Below are 22,114 nucleotides of genomic sequence, written 5' to 3'. Positions count from 1 at the left end.
CAGGGGAGGACCGCCGTCCGGTTGTTGTAGGGAAGAGGAGGAAGTACCTTGAGTGGCGGCAGGGTTGCTGCAACCATCCTGAATGAAGCCCTGAAATGCTATTAAGCCATCACCACCAGTTATATGCATGTTTACCGTAGGTAAACTGAAGAGATCTTGGATTGCTGGCACGAGCCGATGTCCGGGCGAAGAGGGAGAAGTAGAAAATGTAATGCAGCTCTTAGCATGAGCACAGGGATGCGTGATATCGTAGCCTGGCTTATGCAGCCGTGTGAGCATAAACCCAAAATATAAATGAAGTGCAATATGCTCAGCATAAAAGACGTACGCTTAGGTAAATGCTGAAACATGACCCGTGATATAGGACTAGCTTAATTAGCAGATTGATTACGCCACGGTGAGACATAGATGCTGATATGCTTGATTGGGTGATTAAGACTGTCTTCTATCATCTTACATGGACTTCTCTTCCTCCCTGAAAGAACCCCCCAAACCAAACGGATGGGCAGCGGATCGGCTAGAACCGCTAGCCAACTAGGGAACGCAGCCTGTAGCTTAATCCTCAAGACTGCGGAGCTGATGAATATATACCTGGAGCTGGGACGAAGCCCTGCTGCTGCTTGCATGTGGTCACCTGAAATGACAACTGACAGGAAGGAAGAGCAGGCATTTAAGGATTTTAACGTGTGCAGCAATTGGCTGCTGAGGGGTGACGCCCACATGTTTAATGAGGGGGGCGAGAGCAATAGAGTGACGTGTAAGTTACTCATGGTTAGGTCTTCCTTATTGAACTTGCGCTAAAGATTTCATTTGGATGGAAGTCATTGGGTTTTTTAGGAAATGTTAAGGCTCTGTCTGTTTCCTATTATTATTGAACACAGCCTTTAGAAAGTAGGGGCAGACTGCCAGATTGTTGGTTTTGGAAAGGTAAAACACTCCTGCAGGCAGTGTTCAGTCCGACCATCAGAAAGGGATTGTCCAACGCTGTCTGATGTAATGCATCAGCTGTAACACTTGGCTCTGGATGTTTTTCAAGGACCTGGTTATTTGATACACAGTGTGCCTATATTCAGTGAAGATTCAGCTGTATTGACAAATATGAAGGCTGGCATGTTCTGCAAAGGTAGAAAAGCTGCTTTGCTGAATGTCATATTCATCGAAAGCTATCTTTAGAAGCAGCCTGAGCAGAAGCTGTTCAAAATGTAATAAAGACACAGGTAAGCTCATTAACTCTCCAGCACACTTACTGTATGCAGGATTTAAGCTAAAGGGAAGGGTAAAAAGTGAGTGGGGAGGGGGTTAGACAGAGAGGTAAGTTGCCAGTCCTGCACACAGACACAGTGTATAGGATTGTTTAGAAAGATGTGATCACGTGCATCTTGTTTCATTTTAGCTTCATACTGGCATAATGACAAAGGTGCCTTTATTACAGATTTACGGTCTGTCTACACGTCGTTCTGCTGACAGTTAAGCTGCTTATGAAAGCAGAAAAATAAAGTGATTGGAAATATACATGTTTCCTGTTTAAATCAGGGGAATCTTTTTCTCCATTTCACTTGCTTATCTCAGTAATTGTTGTATTAAAAGGTGGCACGGACATACTAAATCAGCACATGGCTCTATTGTGCAACGTTGTAAAGCTTTCTAATGTTTAAGGAGATTTTATTTTCAAGGCTCATTTTTAGATTTATCTGACAGTGTGGTAGGATTTATCCAATTACTGTACATTAGACAGCTTACACTGCTTTCTAAGAACTACCTCGAAAGTTTAAAAATAAGTTTGGAATAAGAAGTAATGGACTTGAAAAATAAGTCAAAGGGAACTCGGAAAGTGCAGACCTTCGCCAAAGCTGTTTCCATAAGTGCAGATAATGCATGTAGATACCCCATCGGTTGGATTTGGTCCAAAATGTAATGGAGTCTTCCTTGCTTCACCCTGGCCAATTCATGAACATTGGGCCAGTAGTGTTTCTGTAATCCAACAAACATTAGAACAAACCAGACTGAGATGATCGAGAAAAGCTCCTCAGTGGTGGTAAAAAATAAAGATAGATCTTGGAAAAATAGCCAACAGACCAAGGAACACATTGGTGTGTTGCCCCTGTTGCTTGAATTTGACGTGGAGAGTGAGCAAATGCTACTGTGAGGTAAAATAGTCTTGTCTCAGGAGGCTTAATGTGATGGGCCACTGTTTTGCTTGTTCCCCTTCAGAGGAAAATCTTTGGGGCAGCGGGGACATGTCACAAAGTACTTTCCATTAGGACAAACGAAAAAGCTGCTCAGCTGTCTTTCTGCCCGCCTGTCAGTGCAGCCCTAACTGCCATCTGTATTCATAACACAATCTGACAGACATCCAGGAATAAAATAAGTTGATCTCCATTCCACTCTGCTTATGTGTACGGTGCTGTGGATTTGTATGAATATGGTGAGCATATGTCCGACTGTGGAAACGTGGGTGTGTTTCTGTGAGAGGGAGACAAGATGGGAAAGTCAGCTTGATAAATATGATGGTGTATAGCATTCACTATCACAGTCAAAAAAACATATTTTGTACTCGCTCTTAAACCTGAATCATATTTCTCTCTGTCTTTCTCCCTGTTTTCCTTGTTTATACTTGCATAGATGTACACCGTTAAAGGAGAAAAGGATTTGGTCAGTGGTTTGAAATGAACAAACAATGCCAGCTGGCAATGAAAGACAAATTAAAAGCCTCTATAAGAAACAGTAGCGCTAATGAGCCAGAGAGCATTTAGTGTTACTCGGTAAAGCTGACAGATGTGTATACTTTTCTAACGGCTTTACACTCTTTAGGGGGCTTTTGCCAGATTTTCCTTCTTTCTTTGCACCCACATCTGTTGAAAACGTTACATTCAATGTTATTGACAGTGTTGACATGAAGGTTTTGTTGTCTTATGTTTGGAGAAACCCACCAGCTGTTGTGATTTAGTTTACAGATGTTTACTATCGTGGGTTGTGAGTAGGGAAGATTGTGATTCCGAATGCTTTTTTTCTTCTTCAATTCAGCAAATATCATTATACACAAGCAAAACATCACTGCACTGTATGACCAACCCAACACTAACCTTAACCCTGAATTGCATATAAAAGATACACACGTTTATCTCAGTGGGCTATACAGTTTGTAAAGAATAGAGCACCCCCCTTCTCAGACCCCTGAATCGTACAAGCCCCCAAAACATACCCCCAATAAATAATGATCATAACTTAAAAAAAACAAATCAGAAAAAGAAAAAAACTAGGCCTTGAATGTTCTCATACAGTATTGCTGCAAGCATCGAGCCTTGCATTCAACGGGGCATTTTACGTGTTGTCTTATTCAACTACTTTTACAGTAATCATGTGAAGGGCAGCGCGTGTGTATGTTTTTATAAAAAATGCATTATGCAGCTTTTGAGATTTGAAAAAAAAAATTCTACAGTATTGCAGAGTCAGTTTGAATTTGATTAATCTTTTAGCCCTTCTAGTTCTTTCTTCAGCTTCGTTGTTGGGACCAGGCTGGTAAAACAGCACTAACTAGCTGACACAAGCACTCAGACAACATGAGGTAATTGCTCTGCCTTTCTTGTGTTATTCCATTGTTCTATTATTAGTACATTAATTACGATTATAATTGTAGCTTTCATACTTGCCAATAACTCAACTGTTAAACAAAGTGCTACAGTGAATTCTGTTGGGGAGTTTGTTCATCTGTTTCTCATTAAAACTCATCAGGATCTTTTCAGTCAACAATCAGCACCTCTTCATCTCACCTTTTCAAAAAGAGGTGACCTGTAGCTATTTGACCTGTGAGGTTACAGATATGGGTTGATATGAATGCATTGCAATGTTAAGTATGTATTCTGAGGTAGATCACAAAGCTCAGTTGTATACTAGTTATATAATACAGATTAAATGGATATGGACCAAATGCTTTTTTGTATGCATAATATGAATTTCATAGTCCGGACAAGTAGAATTTATCGGTCTTGGTTTAAAAACACAAAAATTGAAAGTGGGCCGTGGCTGATCGACTTTTGATTTTCTGACTTGCTAGCAATTGGTTCTAATACTTTTGTCTAGACAGGAGAATTTAGAGGATTCTGTTTCAGACGACACAGATTACAGTGTCAGCCAGGGCAGAAGAGAGCCTCGGGAGTAAAGGCCGATGAGTGACAGCTGGAGGAAGAGTGAGGGGCAGAGAAACACCGAGAAACATCCCAAACACAGCTAAATGAAAAAGATAAAACCCAGGCAGTGGGCAGCAGGGTTTCAGCAGATACAGACCAGACACCTAATCAAAAGTGAGGATTGAGATTAGTTTAGTAAGGTGTTGTTTTTTAGGAAAATCCTTCTTATTGTTCCTTCAAGAATCAACCTATTGAGACAGCCACTGTTTTCCATCTAAACAGTTTTTAAAAATAAATAATTTCCTTCAGCTACAGGGATGGGCAAATGGCGGCCCCCACCTCCTCTTTTTGCGGCCCTCAGATTAATTTATAAACAACGTAATTAATAAAAATATATATATTTTAAAAAATATATGTTTTACTTGTAGTACTGATACCGTCCATTAGAGTCCTAGTTACGTCGCGAGCTGCGTACATGATTTCAAATACCGCAAAATAATCTGTGACGCATTTGTGTGTATTGTGTTTGTTTCCCGGGGACACCTTCACAAGAAACACTGGCTGTTGTTATGTCTGCTGTGACGATAAGTTGCCTCTTGTAATTATGCCTTTAAAAGCTTAAAAGTTGTATTTATCATCTGAATTTGGCGAAACAAGTTTAATATTCTTAAAACCAAGACTTTGTTTATTTGAAATCAGATGAAAACAAACTGTCAGGGACCCTGCCGTGTTATCTATGATTATGACGCTTTTCATTCAGAATTTCAGCGGTTGGGAGGGGGAGTGGCGCTGAGGAACAGCAGAGTGCGGGCTGACAGGTGTCCGTGTTGACATTCCCCTTATTGTGGAATAAGGGGAATGCAGAGACTGGCTACAAGTGTTTTAGGTTCAAGTTCGACAACTAATATATGGGTTAGTGTTCATGACTTCATGTTTATGTCATCTTAATGGTTCATCTCAATACACAGACATTTTCCTTGCTTTCCAATAGTTTAAAATCGTTTTATTCCACTGTTTAATAACCTGTTAATTACAAACATGCCACTTGTAAAAATGAAATAACATTTCTGTGAACTGATATTTGTTTAGTGAGCTTATTAGAGGATGTTCACATTTTTTGGGGATGTTCCCTTTGATTGTAAAATGTCAATGAAGATGTCAGGCTTAGTATATTTGTTAATAATTACATACAACACATGGCATTTTTGTGTGTGTGTGTTCCAATCGAATCTGCGGCCCCTGATGGCCAGTACATCAATTATGTGGCCCCCGCCACCATCAAAGTTGCCCATCCTTGAGCTATGTCATCAGGTTTGTGTCCGCTGTTGCCTATGTCAAATCATTGGTAATCCAGTCCACGATCACTATGACTATGTTTCAAGATATACATATTACACAGAATTTATGGCAACAAATGGATGCTTTGAGAAAGATAAAAAAATACATAGATTTTTCTTAACCACACAGCATAATGGTTTGCTAAATGTTTCCGATGTGTGCAATACTTTTAATAAATAGAACATGTAGACTTAAAATGTAGACCAAAATAATCTCTCTTTAAAGATTAACATTTTAGGAACAAAGACATTTGTTTTTGTCAACACACCATTGCTGTAGCATCATGTGCTCTATGTGTGAACTAACATGGAAGTCATGTTAGTTCACACATGACATGTAAGTTGACATATACAAAAACAAACAAAGGCCACCATCAATGATTGGTATTAATAGCGGAAACACAAATGACAGTGCTGAAACTGTCAGCTGAAACTTGACATTATCCATGTATTTATCTTTTCTTCTTTCAAGTTGTTGTGCCTCAGAGGACCATCACCCAATTATCTTCTGGCAGCATGACATTACCTTGAAGATTTATGGGACAGATTATTGAAAAAGTCAGGCTTAAGAGGAGATGAGAAACAGAAAATCAATGACACACTGTAGTTTTACTCCTTGAAATCTTAAATGTCTAAAGTTTAGGGCTCTGTGATTTATGGCCGCCTTAAACTATATATATGTGTGTGTGTGTGTGTGTGTGTGTGTGTGTGTGTGTGTGTGTGTGTGTGTGTGTGTGTGTGTGTGTGTGTGTGTGTGTGTGTGTGTGTGTGTGTGTGTGTGTGTGTGTGTGTGTGTGTGTGTGTGTGTGTGTGTGTGGCCTAGCATTACGATACGTGTGGGGACCTAAATCTGTTTACATAGTTACGTGTGGGGACTCGGTTCCCTTATGGGGATAAATTGGAGGTCCCCATGAGGGGAATCATTCATTTTAGGGTGAAGACTTGGTTAGGTTTAGGATTGTAAGGTTAAGGGTATGGGTTAGGGTTAGGCATGTGTTGGTTATGGTTAAGGTTAGGATAAGTTTCCAGGAAATGCATGTAAGTCAATGTAATGTCCCCTGAAGTGATGTATACATGGTGTGTGTGTGTGTGTGTGTGTGTGTGTGTGTGTGTGTGTGTGTGTGTGTGTGTGTGTGTGTGTGTGTGTGTGTGTGTGTGTGTGTGTGTGTGTGTGTGTGTGTGTGTGTGTGTGTGTGTGTGTGTGTGTGTGTGTGTGTATGGGAGATACTGTTTTTTACCTCTTGGCCTGCATTGCCCTGGTCATGTGGTCATCTTTTTTTGAGAGTGTAGTGAGCAAAGAGCCACTACTGTAATTGGCTCTCTGTCTTCGTCTGTGAGTCTCAGATAGGAAACAGCCAACACAAAAACACACAAACAAACCCACACACACGCCTCCACACTTGGATAAAAGCAAACTTGAAGGCAGTCTTTTTGTATCCCCTTCTTTCGCCATCCCTCCCCTCTCCCTCTTAATGTGTTTAAGTCATTTCAGGCTAGGAGCTCTGCGTCGTAGTTAGTCATTTCCTTCTAGTCTTTCAGGTGACTGCTTGCTTTGTGCTCCAGGTGGAATTGGGGCCTTATCAGCGGCAGGGCAGGAGCCCAGTGGCCACATCACACAGAATACAGCAGTTCCTCCAACCGCATGGCTGCCCCACATGATTAAACCCAATCTGACCGCCTGTGTGTCGGTACTATATTGGTGTGTTTGTGAAGGAAGGAGAGTCTAGAGGAGGATGATGAGCATAGGAATGCCAATGAGGTGCATTTGTCTCTGATCAAAGTGCTTGTGATGTTGAGTACATTCAGTAGGTAGGTAATGTCTGTAAAACGTATTTCACTGCTTCAGGGTTCTGGCAATTGCTATATTCTACATTCCGCTTGTTTAAGAAAATGAGCACTGGGATTTTTTTATGTTTCCAACAGCCTCCTAATTTTCACATGATGCTTTTGTACCACACTGCCGTGGGCTTGCAGGACAAAAAGGCCAACAATGCCTGTGTGGGCACAAACACAACCTTTTTTTTGGAAGAACATTATGTTTCTATCCTCTGTGCCCTAAATGACTGCAAGTGGTTCAATGGGTTATTTTTAAACGAGCTTTGGATGAATAAAAAAGGAAGAAAAGAAAGGAAAGAGTAGAAATCAATGTTTGTGTCTTTTCAGATAAATGCATGGAGCCAGGCTGTGCAAGGCGGTAAGAGGGTAATCTGTGAAACAACAATACCGTGGGCTGACAGGAGACGCAGTAATCTAGGCTGGACCAGCGCTATCCTTAAACAGAGTGTTCTGTGTCTGAAAGATTACACTGTAAGCTCTGACACCATAATGGTCCTGCAGCACACACATACACACACACCGAATTGCTTCTGCCTGCATGGAGCTTCTTTAAGGTACCCCTGTTTAGGATGTAGTCTTTAGTGAGGGACTTGCTGGCAGAATGCATGGATGGGAATCTGATTCAGGCCCGCTGCCAACATGAGCAGAGATGTGAGCAGTGATTGACACTAGATAAATAATGAGATAAGCGAGATGCAGCGGAAAGAATACTCAATGGAGGAGACTAATAGTCTGTATTCTGTCCTGTGTGTTACATACACACACACATTCATTTATTTTTGAGTCACCAGATAAAGACTGACAGCTAAAGACTCACGTTGGTCGTTTATTTCAGCTTTTTCCCTTAACTTCCGCCATATATGTTAATTGTTTTGCAAGGGCATAGATGAGAGCAGTGATATGTCACGGTCTGGTGAAATGACGCCCACTTTCCAGTGCAAAAAAAGAAATGGCGCCATGTGGAAGAAGTTGTTTTATCATGCATAGAGGCTGCTGTGTCGTGTTTTGCACATCAAACAACAACAACAATCGAAAGTTATGATTTCCTATACTCAACTTAGAAAGAAGACTGGAAAAGAAAAGATCTGTGGCTTCAGGTCATCCACAGAGATGACAAAAAGCACAGTCAATGGGACCCGGTCAGCCCAATACATGTAACTGTTGCCTGTCTGTGCGGCTCCTTTTAGGTAAAAAGACCACCACAATATTCTTTATTTGATATGTAGTTGGTGAAAATTTCTTAACTTGTATTTACTTCCATTTGACTGGCAGTGAATGTTTTCACCCATAAAGGGACACGGCTATGACGTAGAGGGAAGTACTCTCTTGCTCTCATAGATAGTCCCTGGATTCTGTGACAATTGTGATTCGGTGAAAGAAAATAACTAGTGGTTATTTCCCCTTTACCAGATTGATGACAGGAGCAGCCAGACCTTTCTGCTTAAACTAAAGTTATGTTATGAAATGCAAGTGTTCTATTAAGGTCAAACATGTGTATTGCATCTTCATCCTCAAAAAACAGCAAACTGTATTTACAGAAAGGATTTCAAAACTGCAATGTTTCAATCTAAATTTGCTCGTCTCCTTCTCTAGTATGTTTTTCACATTTCTACACCTCTCATACGAGTGGGATTGCTCGAAACGGCATAAATTGCTAACGTGTGTGCACAATGCAAATAAACATAAATACCCACTAAAAAAAACATTGCGCCACTAGTGGTAAAATTACTCCACAGGGTACCTTAAATGTGCTTTTACAATAAGGAGGAAGAACATTTCTCCTCTTTTCCCAATGGGGGGTTTGTGCAGTTTGGGCTCTTAATAATAACATCCAATGTTTAGTCGAATATGCTTCAGTCAAGAACATATCAAACCATTTTGCAACTCCCCTCTTTAAATGTGTCCATGTTTTCATCTCTGCAGGGAATAGTACTTTATCTATCTACCTTCATGAATGAGCACAATATTTCCTATCCAACAATATCAACTCAGACACCTTTGCCTTGATTCCTGTTCTCATTCACTTGTGTCTTTCTTTTAACGTAGAGTGAGTTTGTGCTGCCTCTTTATTCAAATCTATACCTTCCTCTTCAGTCTGAGTCAAGTCTGATGGGTTCTGTTATGGTCCATAGGTTCCAGTATCCTCAGTTCTTCAGGTTTGCTAATGTGTTTTGTCTGTCTCCTCCAACAGTTTGAGGCTAATGTGTACGAGGGCTCGACGGGCGTCGTTGTGAACCTGACGGTAGACGATAGAGACGACCCAGACACGGGGGCGGGGAGAGCGATCTACTCTATAATTAACGGAGATCCAACACTGAGCTTTGAGATCCAAACCAACCCAGACAACAACGAGGGGATGCTGTCTGTCATCAAGGTAAAATACTGTATATCAAACTGCCCAATACATTCATTTGATAACATGATTACCATCCCCTTACATCCACAATGATTTTCTCCCTTCAGCCTTTGGACTATGAGGCCGAAAGGTTCCACGCGCTACTCATCAAAGTGGAGAACGAGGACCCTCTGGTTCCTGATGTTGGCTACGGCCCCAGCTCCACTGCCACTGTCCGCGTCACAGTCCTGGACATCAACGAGGGCCCCGTATTCTTCCCCGACCCCCTGACAGTCAACAAGATGGAAAACATTCCTCTGGGAAGCTTCGTGGCTTCACTCAACGCCACAGATCCAGATATATTACAGGCACAGAGCATCAGGTAAGGAGCCTTGGTCCTGGGTCGTTATGAGGTTATTTGAAATCCAGAAAAACACAAGATAGAGATTGTTTGGGCTGTCATCTGCTCAGTAATGAGGTTTCTGATATGTATTCAGTTTCACTCAACGAAATCAAGTATCCTTTGCTAATGCGACTCTTTGCAAAGCGCGTGTAGAAGAGCAGTTATTTGATGTCAGTAAACTTTCAGATACGTTTATCTCTCTCACATCGGGTTCACATCTCCTGCGTCCCTTCATCACAGATTGTTTTTCTTTTGCCTGTCAGGCTACTGTTGTGTAAACAGATGAATGATATTGCCCGGGCAATCTGCAATTTACTGGCATAGGTCGAACCGTTCACCCAAGTCAACGGAAGGTCACAGAGCCGGCCAGCACATTAACTTTAACTATGTTACAGAAAAAGCGTTCTCTCAAATATTACCATCATCATGACAGGAAGGCCATTAGTTTCTGTGCTACAATAACAATGATTCCTCTCGCTGCCAGAGGGAGCCCCATAGCATTCGCTGCACTACCTTTTAAAAGATAGAAAACCTATCATTGCATTTATTGGCTTTCAGGCCTAATTTGTTCTCAATCAGTTTGCTGACTGTCTGCACCCTCAGAGTTATATTTCACGTAAAATAAAATTGTAAAGTAAACACATGGGGATAATAAGCCAGGGGAATAAAATTCACCACATCGTGACTTTTATGCTCAGATTATTGATGCCGCTTTATGTTCTATAAAACGTAGTCACCATGTCAGTATCCAATGCTACATAACGGGCAGATTATTAACTGAAGGTTGTTTATGAGTCAAGACCTGTCGAGTGGAGAGTCTAAAGTCATCAGTCAGGTCACATGAGAGCAGCTATTGGTCTTTAGTAATTCATGTATCGCGCCTGAATAGCACTCCACTTATAAAAATGGAAAGACTCTCAATAATATGTTGAAACTATATGACACACAAGCTAGGTTATGTAGGAAAGTTGTCGTCGTCTGTTTATGTTTTATTTCTGACTCAACAACAATTTTGATACCCGCATTTGGATTTTGAAGCTATACTGATAACTTAAAAGCCTTCTTCAAAGAATTTGGTGACATTTCATCTATGTATAGTCACGGAAGGGCTTCGTGTTTATGACACCTTCTGTGCATCTCTGACTGATCTTCCAAGTCGTATATCTGCATCTTTCTAACTTCATCCTTGCTGCTCTGCTCCTCTCATCCTCGGCATACATTTCTGTATTTATTTCATGGCCTCTGCGTTTGTTGTCATTTCATCCACTGACATTTTTCCTGGTAAAAGTTACTTTGAAGTGTCATAACTGTGACCCGCAGACAGGTTGAGGACATGAGAAAGACAGACGGGTGGAGAAGTGGAAATAGGGAGGGAGCGTGCACCGAATAAAATGGCAAAAAAAAGATCTGTTATCCTGCCTCTCTCTTGCTCTGTCTGTCTCAGCATAACTGTGTGTTTGTGTGAGTGTGTGTGTGTCGGTGTGGCTACCCCTTGGGATGCACAGGTCAATTGCATTTGACACGGAACACAATCTGTGTGACGCGCTGGTCAGGGTCCGTATCACACCGTTACACACACACACACACACACACACACTTGCATGGTTATATGTGCATATTTGTGACGTCTTTATCAACAATAATAATGGACGTAAAAAGGCATCCTCATGTTTACGTTGCATTAAACATAACAGTCTGGCCAGTGCACTTTTTCAAATAGCTGTTCATTTTGAGTAAGTCAATACATGAAATATTTGCATTACAGTGCGCAGCTGAGCCCTAATTGAAAGACTATTGTTACCTGGTGGCTCCTGTGAGGTATTATAATTGCAGGGGCCATCTGTTTTGTTAAACCTGTACAAAACTGCCATGTGATATTTCTGGAAAGCTGTTTCGACCCAATGCAGATTCAGGACCCATTCAACTTTGATTATAATTTCAGTGGGATTTGAGGAAACAATTATTACCATGCAGCTGTGACTAAATGTGTTTTTGCAGGTGACATTTTAGACAATGCAAAATTACAGGAATCAGTTCGTCTTCACACACAAAAACTCACTTGAAGCCAAACACAACAATACAAGTTAAGATGGGATGATCCAAATCTTGTAGTGCAAGTCACATTAAAACATAAGTCAGAGAGGCTCTCTTCTGTGAAGTCACATGTTTGCAGGTGAAATGCAACATGTGGAAAGGGTTAGGTGGCAAGAGGGATTTAAATCAAATCCTTAAGATCTGGTTGGATCGCTCGAGGGACACTGCTTATTAACTATGGCGGTGCAATGCAGAGCTGTGAAGGATAATTGGATGTCACCCACACCTCAATTCCTCCTGCTCCACTTTTGTAGGAACAGGAGACGGTAGACGGGCAAAGAACTTATAAACCTTGACGTTTAAAGTTTATATTCACAATTTCTCGTATGCTGAGTTTGTCCTTGATTGAAATGATTCTAAATGGAGGAAAGCCACCATTAGTGGTATTAGCTACACCTGACTAGAACGATGGTGACTGTGAAAGACTGTTGGGAAATCACTTAAAGTTGTATTTATACAGCATAACTGCTTCTCACACAAAAATATAGAAGAATGAATTTAAATGTTATAACAATGTCACAAACAGAACAATGAAAAACAAGAACAAAGAAAAACAAACAAGAAGGGGGATGGATATAAAGGCTATAGTATATAAGATTTGAGGGTTATAGGGTTAGGGTGTGGGAGTGCTTGAAGAGTAAAATGAAGACCAAGGAGATCAAAAATGCAACTGGGGACAATGTCATGAAGAGCTTGATATCCAACCAACAGCAAATTGAGGAATACACAAGGGTTAGTTTCAGTTATTAAACTGGCAGCTGCATTTTTAACCAATTGCAAACCAATAAAAGCAGCCTTACCAAGGCACGTATAGATAGAATAATAACAATCTAGATGGGGAAAAGTGACATAACTGAGGGAGTCCAGTACATTCATAAATGTTTCATAAATAATACCAAAGTACTTAGCGGTAGATTGATATTAGAGTGAAATAAAATAAGGAAAAACAATAGAAAACTGATTCACTGTCATTGCCAAACCATCAGTTAAAAAGCTCACTTAAGGGCTGCTGTAGGATCAAATGGTGTCCTTATGACAACTTGGCCCAATGCTATGCTATTTAGGCTATAATTGACCAATTTAGATATTTCACTGCAGTTACAGTCTTCATGTCTGCAGGATGACAGAATTAAGATGAAGCCTTATGACAACCGACGCATTATTAGAAATGTTAACTTAAGCTCTTATTATCCAAATTGAAACAATTAGTGATTGTTTTTAAAATTGTAGACTAAAGGAACATGGTGTGCTGTGAAGCTTCTCATTAGCCTGGTTTCCATTGAACCCACAGGTTAATCGAGGCTATCTCATTATCCAGGTTGTTCGACAGCCTTCCTTTATCTTTATCTTCTAATGTTATTTAGAAACAGGTTATGTGCCTAGGAGGGTGTAAGATTTTAGCAAATAAATAATTGAAATCTGTTACACTTTGACCACAAACACTTTGAAATACGCCAGCCTCTGATGAGTCTGTCTTCTTTCCTTTCATATTGTTGACGGTGTGTCTGGAGGACATGTTATTAAATCTTAATGATAAAAGACAACATCCACCGTTCACATGAATATCAAGGGGCATCTATTAATAGATTGTTTTTCATCCAAATGATAAACTTCATTATTAAAACAGTGCTCTGGGCTTTTTTTTGGGATTTACCCTAATCAGCACACTGGTGAAAAGAATAATTGAAAACAACAACGCAATTTTCCTTTTTTCAAACTGACCTTAGATAGTCCAGACTCGTAAACGGACATGTTACATAATTACTGCAAACATGAGTCGTTTTAATCCTGTCAGTATTCAGGCCAAACTATTAGGCTTCGGGCGGATTTGTCTGCTGAAGACGTTTTCTAGCCGTCTTGACTGATTTAAGGATTTATTCAAGCGGAATGGTTTTTAGAGAGCGAGGCAGTGGGAACGTCAGACAGCGCTGATGGGAGACGGAGAGACTTGGACTTGCTTTTGAATAAAATGCATCTCCGATAAACCTCTGATTTAGAAGTGTTGTGTTTAGCGCGTGGGTGCTAAGCGTTGAGGAAATATGAAGCACTTCAGGGCGGTTTTGCGCCCTAAAATCTGGATGCAAGAAAGTTTAAAATCAGTAAGTTTATACTCTAATATTTCCTTAAATCCCATCTTTGTGGGGGAAACTCAGCCGGAGAATTCACATGACAAGTCAAGAGGTTCTGATTACACGGGTGTTGCCACAATCAATTATGCAGAAACCTTCCTTTGCATGATGTTTTAACTAGTTTGGAGGAGGCTAATCAACATTCTTTACTAGATAGACTAAACAGCTGGGGACAGTGAATGACTTGCAGTTGGCAGGTAGCTTTGAGGAGGCTAAGGAAGGGAAGAGAGACTGAGACAGATCAATGGACACACAGAGTCTATGTGAAGGAGAGAGGTGTTGAATGTTACAAAGGCTGACCTGGGCGGGGTCAGACAGTGTGATCACCGTAAGGCCTCTGAAATGATCCCTGTCTGTGTGGGCCGGAGGGGGAAAAGGAAGATGACAGCAAGACGTACCAAAAGAGCACACGGGAAGATGGGATGTTGGTAAGCAGCCAGCAGAGAGTAATTCAGCCACTGAATGCCAAACGTTTTAAATGGAATTTGAGTTGATTGTTGTTAAAGGTGATTTGATTGGCTGACCTGCAAATGTGTCCAGCCAGATATGCAGGGCCAGCCACATTTTGTGGATGCTGCGAAGTGCCCAAAGTATAACGTTATTGGGATTAAACAGGAGCTTAGAGGAAAGCAATAATACTCTTGCTGAACTTTTGGCTAACTTATTCCCAACATTAGCCAAATGTTGAAATTGTCCATTCTCACACAGCAGTAGGGCACATTTGTTTAGCCAGAAGTGTGCAGTCTGTCTCCTTCCAACTTCCATTGTCTTTCTCTCAGAAACATAACATAAACAATTAACCGTGCAAGGAACACAAAACTGCAGAACCTGTAGCCTGGTCATTCATACAACATAGCACATTTTATGTGAAGTCTGAAAAACTCTTGATTTCTTTCTTTCTTTAATGCATATGTGCGAATTGTTCATGTATCCGTTCAGTCCATATACAAATCAAAACATTTTTAAACAGTGCTAGAATTTTGTGTTTGATGGAATTTGTCAAAAAATATATTTTCCCAATACCTCTTCTTTTGCTTTCCAGTTCTTCCTTTATGTTGGCTCTTAGAGGGTCCAAGCAGCTCTCATTTGTTAACTTGTATAAAGCTTATCGGGCTTGCTAATGGGAGGCTCCCTAGCTGCAATTTAAATGTATTTTTCTGTGATCCTTAGGAACCCCTGGACTAAACCATGTGCACATTTGACAGGTGGAGGGTTAGGGTTAGAGACTTTTAATGTCATGTTTTCCTGTACTACATTCAGTTAATGAGCCTATATTTTGTAATGTTTAAATTATAATGTGTTCAAGATGTCAAAAATGCTGATGGAAGAAAACGTTTCAGTCTATAAATATATGTTTTGTAATGACATTACAGCACCTGAGTATTCAACCGTTACTGTCATGTTGGTGCCTATGCTCTGGATGAGACAGGATGCTCTCCTGAAACAATGAGACAAAATAGTTTCAAACATTGGCAGTCGTGGCTATTTCAAATTTCATGTTGCATTTTTATTTAGTTCTGTAAATCAACCAACAACTTTTCCCTCTGCCATGGCTCAGTACTAACATTAAAGGTCCCATGTCATGGCCATTTCCACTGATCATAATTCCATTGTTGAGGTCTACTAGAATAGATTTATATTGTGCAATTTTCCAAAATCAATTTGGTTTCTCATACAGCATCTCTGTAAACTACGTGTATTCACTGAATTTCACTAGGCTTGTTTGAGACAAGCGAGACCTGCTCAGACCTGCGCAATTTCGATCAACGTCTTGCTAGTGCGTTGCATGATGGTTAGTCATTTTGTCCGACTTGCTCTGGAGGCTCGCCTACATGAGACGTTGAAATCTCGTGGGACAAAGACGCCCACAGCCTTGAGAGCGAGGCGAGGCGCCGCAGTTCCTCTCCACGGGCTGCAGAAGCGAAATGCTTGATGGGAAACGACTCGCTGGTATCTCGAGCTGAGCGCTCATTGGTGATTTTTACCACGTGCTGCTGATGAAACTCTCCAATTGGCTCGGCAATAGTCTGTTGTTGTTTTGTGTCAGTTTTACTTCGCCCCCTCCATTAACATTTTTCATAATTGTTCCATAATGTTTATCATCATGAAATTAATATCTATATATTTTATACTATACTTGCACTGCTTACCGTTTTCATACTTTATATATCTTAGCATATTCATACACACTGTTCATACTGCTCACAGGCTGCTGTGTATATTCATACCTCTCACTGTTTATTCGTAGTACATATCTGACATTAACGATTAAACACATGTGTGCATTCTTTATAAATACAAACCGAGTCAAGCCGACTCCGGAGGTGGCGGTATGCACCTTAAAGCTGTTTGCAATCCGCCAAAAAACCAAGAGAAGAAGAAGAAGAAGAAGAAGAAGAAGAAGAAGAAGAAGAAGAAGAAGAAGAAGAAGAAGAAGAAGAAGAAGAAGCCGCCGCCACCGCCGCGGAGCTGTTCGACTTCAGGCGAGCTTTTTGAGACCTCCCCCGGCTGTGATCGGCTATTCTCGTCTACTTTCGAGGCGAGCCGCAACGCGTCTCAAACAAGCCTACTCTCTGCAGGCGCGCCGGATTCATTTTAGAATTGGGGGGGCCAAAAAAAGTGCGTGTGTATGGCCCAATCCCAAACTACGCCCTAGACACTCCCCCTCCGTGACGGAGTGAACTCCGTGGAGTGACACATGAGGCTCCCTCCTGTCAGATGGAGGGAGTAAATACAGCGGCAAGCTTTGGGACAAACTCCCCTCTCTCCGGCAGAAACAGGAAATGCCGTAACGGCTACAACGGTTTCAAATCAGCATCTCTTTGACAAAAAATGTAAATGAATAACTCAAATAAAACTCCAAACATCTTTAATTGTGTTACTTTTTTGTAAAGCTCTTAGTTTTAAACCTGATGTTTATAAGCTTCTTAGTGTTTGCAACAGTCTGTAAATATACACAATTTTATAATAAAATGCACACATTCACCTTTTTCTAGACTAAACACAGGTATGATCCTAAGTAAAAAAAAAAATGAGGTTATCATGAGGTTGTTAACATCGCAATTTATCACTATCGTTTAGTGGTTTTGCAAAGAATTAACCACTCTTTTTTTGTACCATTCTGCGTTGAAGTACCTTCTCTTTGCCCAAATAATCTACTAGCGGTCTCCTTTTTTCTGATAGTTAGCTGTACAGCTTTAACCGCCTCAATGTCCCGACAGCAAACCTCCATGCAGTTGGAACCAGCCTGTTTCGGTTCAACAACGGCGGCGGTGGGGTCGGCGGCGGTTTTGACAGTTTCTCCGGCCGCAGACTAGAGCTGCTGCTTTTGGGTTCATCTGACTTCGCTGTTTGAAGAAGGTCCAGCCTCCGGAGATGTGGTAGTCAGGGATGTGACCTTCCAGTTGTTAAATTTAAGTTTAGATTGACCGTATTTAGTTTTCTTCTGCGCTGGTTCTTCTGACATGTTTGCAAGTGTATATATTCTTTATATCTCTAGGTTAACGGCTGACACACACAGCAGAACAACGTAACAAATAAAGTAAACAACGTAACAAATAAACAAATCTAAGCTTTTTTATTGGTTGTAATTTAAATGGATACATTTGAATGGTGTGACAATGTCCTATTTGATTGGGTTAAAATGTACATATTCTTCCTGTTATGTCTGCCTGCTTTATTTTACCTAATGCAAAGTGACCTGCTCCATCGAAATCGTTCGCATTGACCCGAAGACACATTTTGATTCCTAGCTTTCTAATGAGATCAGGATTGTTTTTGTACTCCAAATATTAAGCAAAATATGTCACATTATATAATGACTGTTACAGAGTCATCGTTTTGAGAAAAAGGCCTTTAAAGTGTTTCTCTTCTCTGGAATCCATCGATCTGATTGATTATTAGCGGAGCAAATGATCAAAAATACTACGGAGGGAAGATATTTTCGTTTGGATTACTGCACTCACGGGAAACACCGGCTGTTGTTATGCCTGTTGTAACGTTAAATTACTCAGTTCTCCGCTTGTAATTATGCCATTACAAACTTCAAACCTGTATTTATCATCTGCATTTGCCGAAACAAGTTGGATATTCTGAAAGCCAAGACTTTGTTTATTTGAAATCAGATGAAAACGAACTGTAACGGACCCTGCCGTGTTATCTATGATTACTATGCCTTACATTCATAATTTCAGCGGGAGGGAGGGGGAGCGGCGCTGCGGAAGAGCAGAGTGGCCAGTGAGAGGCGAGCTGTGGTCTTCCCTTTACAAGCTTAAAAAATGCGTGTAGCTAATGAGATTGAATATATATAACAATACAAAATAACAAAATATACACAGCTAGATCAGATCGCGTTTTAGATGCGACTTTAGAGTAGAGGGGAATTATTGAAACGGGATTTGTACAGTGTTCCGCGCCGCGTGTATATACGTGTGTGTTTGTGTATTTTTGCGTTTGTGTGTATTGTGTTTGTTTCCCGGGGAAAAGACTCACGAGAAACACCGGCTGTTGTTATGCCTGCAGTGACGTTAAATTACTCCGTTCTCCGCTTGTAATTATGCCGTTACAAGCTTCAAAGTTGTAGGCCTATTTATCATCTGAATTTGCCGAAACAAGTTTAATGTACTGAAAGCCAAGACTTTGCTTATTTGAAATCAGATAAAAACAAACTGTAACGGACCCTGCCGTGTTATCTATGATTACTATAGGCCTACACCTTACATTCATAATTTCAGCGGGAGGGAGGGGGAGCGGCGCTGAGGAACAGCAGAGTGGCGAGTGAGAGCTGTCATCTTCCCTTTACAAGCTTCAAACATGCCTGAAGCTAGTGAGACTGAATATAACAATCAAAAATAACAAAATGTACACAGCTAGATCAGATCGCGTTTTAGATGCGACTTTAGAGTAGAGGGGAATTATTGAAACGGGATTTGTACAGTTTTCCGCGGCATCTGCTGCTGCGAAAATGTGGGGCAGGGCTGAAAAGTGGGGGGGCCAATGGCCCCCTGGCCCCCCTGCTTCCGGCGCCCTTGACTCTCTGCCTTTAACGGCTCGTTGTACCTCCAATAGCTCCAGCCCCCACCCTCCCTGTGAGCACAGTGTGCTCTGATTGGTCTGAACATTGTGAATCGCGCTGAGCTCCGTGGAGGTGTGGTTTCCTTGTTTAGCGATACACAGCGAAACACAGCCAAACTCACCCTGAGCACACACAAAGTCACAGCCGAAGTAAAAACAATAAGTGTGGCTTGATATTGAGTAAGAAAAAGGTTGATAAACGCTGTGAGAATGGGTCTGCAGAGAGAATTTTGCCGCGATCCCAACTGTCTGTTATCAGCCTGCAGCCAGGGAGGAGAGATCAGCAGAGCTGCATGCACTGAGTGTGTGTGTGAGGAAGTCCGTGGATTGGTCAATTTGGACTAATCAGCGGGGGCTTAACGTAACGGCTCCGCGGACGTAACGTAACGGTTCCACGGATTGGTCCGGGTAACGCATGACATCATGAGTTACCCGGAAGAATCAATGGACAGTGACGTATCTCCAACGAGGCGTTTTGGGGAGGTATTTTCTGTGTTAGAGTTTTACTCGCTACAGGGTCTACTTTGAGGGTTTTGACTCTGCAGACCGTTTACATGCATAAAAACCTTCATAACACACAAGGGGACGGGTAATAACCAGAAAAGCATGACATGGGACCTTTAAAACAAATAAGAGAAGCATCTATACTGGAGGACTAGAGGACTTCAAGTGTTTACAATGTACAACAAGACAAATCAATTGTAGCAAAGCAAACTGAAAGAGCAATGTTTGAAAATTGAAACTGTTTTCAAATGTTGTTCTTTATTATCAGAAAGCAGTATACAGAAAAAATATAAGTATTTTGCCCATGTGAAAAGTTACCCCCTACAAAACGGTTTGAAGGGTGGAACGTAAATTGGATTTCATTGTGTCCTAAACATAGTTATTTCAACTTTTTCTTTACCAAACTGTCAATATTGAAGGGCTATGTAGTTACTGTTAGAGGCAGCATTGCATACTCAAAAAACGGAAGATGGGCAGTGGTGGGAAGTAGCTACTCATTAACTCGAGTACTGTACTTAAGTACAATATTGAGACACTTGTACTTTACTTGAGTATTTTCATTTAATGCTACTTTGTACTTCTACCCCACTACAATTCAGAGGAAAATTGTGTACTCATAATCCACTACATTTATTTAACACGTTTAGTTACTTTACAGATTTGGATTGATTATGTGAAATATGACCAACACTTAATCCAGACTTTAGTTCTACCTGGAGTAAATTCACAAGCTACCCTGCAGTATACAAAGTCATTCAAACTAGCTGCACTTTTACCAGCTTTGATAACACTTTAATGATCAATAATTATAAAACATATATATATAGATTATTCTGAAATAGACAAATCCGCATAATGAGTACTTTTACGTTTGATACGTTAAGTATATTTTAATGCCATTACTTTAATACTTTTAATTTGAGTAACATTTTGAATGCAGGACTTTCACCTGTAACAGAGTATTCCTACAGTACACTCTGGTACTTCTACTTTTACTTACACTAAGTATATTATCTGAGTACTTCTCCAACCTCTAAAGATGGGTTGTCTCAGAGAAAGTTTCAAGGATACGAGTTGCCCGTTTTTCTTTTTAATGCCACACTGCATAGCGAAACAGGACTGAGTCATTCTCTCCACCATTTCCATGCGTTTCTTCCATCTGTCCCTCTGGGATGGGAAGGGGCTGATTACAAGCTAATCAGATGTTTAGATTTATATTTAATTTCTTGCAGCTGAGTAAAGGCATGCCAAACACGTGGTAGAGGAGGGAAAAGTGAGTGTGAGGAGAGACAGAGACGGGACAGGGAGAGGCTTAACTCATACAGTCAGTTTGCCAGAAAATAATTAAAACAATCCTAAAGGATGCCAAGAGGAACAGGAGAGAAGGATGTTGTGCTGTGGAGCAGAAGTAAATTGCTTTTCTTCCTCTTAATTACAAGGTTATGGTTTTCAACTGATGCAAAGAGCTTCTATTATGCACCTTATTATGATAATAACTTTTGTGTACTGTGTTGTATTATTCAAGCTTGCTAATTTATGAAAAGGATGTTACACTCATCGAGGGAGAGCACCCCTGTGTCGCTGTGTAATGTGTATGTGCAGATACATTCTCGCAGATTGCTGATGCGCCTTCTCTGTGCATGCAGGTTTCAATGGAGTGTCCTTGAATACTGCTCTCTGTTCCTGCCAAATATTGACAATGCAAACCTTTCATTGTCATATTTGATTTCCAACCTGCGTCCTGTCGGCGCTTGCTCCACTGCTGCTGTTAAGTCGACACAGTGGGTCTTTGTTCAGGGTACTCAGCGGACTGTCTGCAGTTGTTCGGTGGAATTGGCAGAGAGCCTCCTCTAGACTTTACCTTGCTCACGGCAAACATTAGTCAACAGGCTGAAAAGAGCCTTTGAACTGAAGTCATGTTAAAAGGTAAATCAAACGGAGGTTGAGTCTGTATTCAGTCACACTGTTTCCCAGGACTGATTCAAGCCATGATGGGACACTGGATCAGTAAATGGAACTCGAGGACAGTCAGCAAATGGACTGCTCTCGCTGGTGCTGCAGCCTATGGAGACATGCAGGCAGGAAATGAAAGTATATAATTAATGACAAATATATTGGCTTCTTTAAACTTTAATGTCCCCAAAGGCAGAATTTGTGTTACAGCACAGTAACCAATAATTATATTGTAGAAACAATTAAACAACAGGGAAAACAACCAAAGATGATTTATCATTAAAAAAGATATATTAGCTCATCGCTATGTAGATATTGCTTTT

At 40.9% G+C, this 22,114-nt stretch overlaps 1 protein-coding gene across 1 annotated transcript in view; it reads left to right on the top strand.

The window, feature by feature from the left end:
- The window catches only part of cdh13 (cadherin 13, H-cadherin (heart)), a 385,568-nt gene that overhangs the window by 317,245 nt on the left and 46,209 nt on the right, over positions 1 to 22,114 (top strand). Inside the window, exons 10-11 of the mRNA XM_079681783.1 lie at positions 9,492 to 9,674; positions 9,764 to 10,017. Of these exons, the coding sequence (XP_079537909.1) occupies positions 9,492 to 9,674; positions 9,764 to 10,017 (437 nt within the window). The remainder of the gene's footprint in view (positions 1 to 9,491; positions 9,675 to 9,763; positions 10,018 to 22,114) is intronic.

Source organism: Notothenia rossii (assembly GCF_949606895.1).
Source record: "Notothenia rossii genome assembly, chromosome: 5".
Lineage (NCBI taxonomy): Eukaryota > Metazoa > Chordata > Actinopteri > Perciformes > Nototheniidae > Notothenia > Notothenia rossii.
This window is presented reverse-complemented; position numbering and strand designations above follow the sequence as displayed.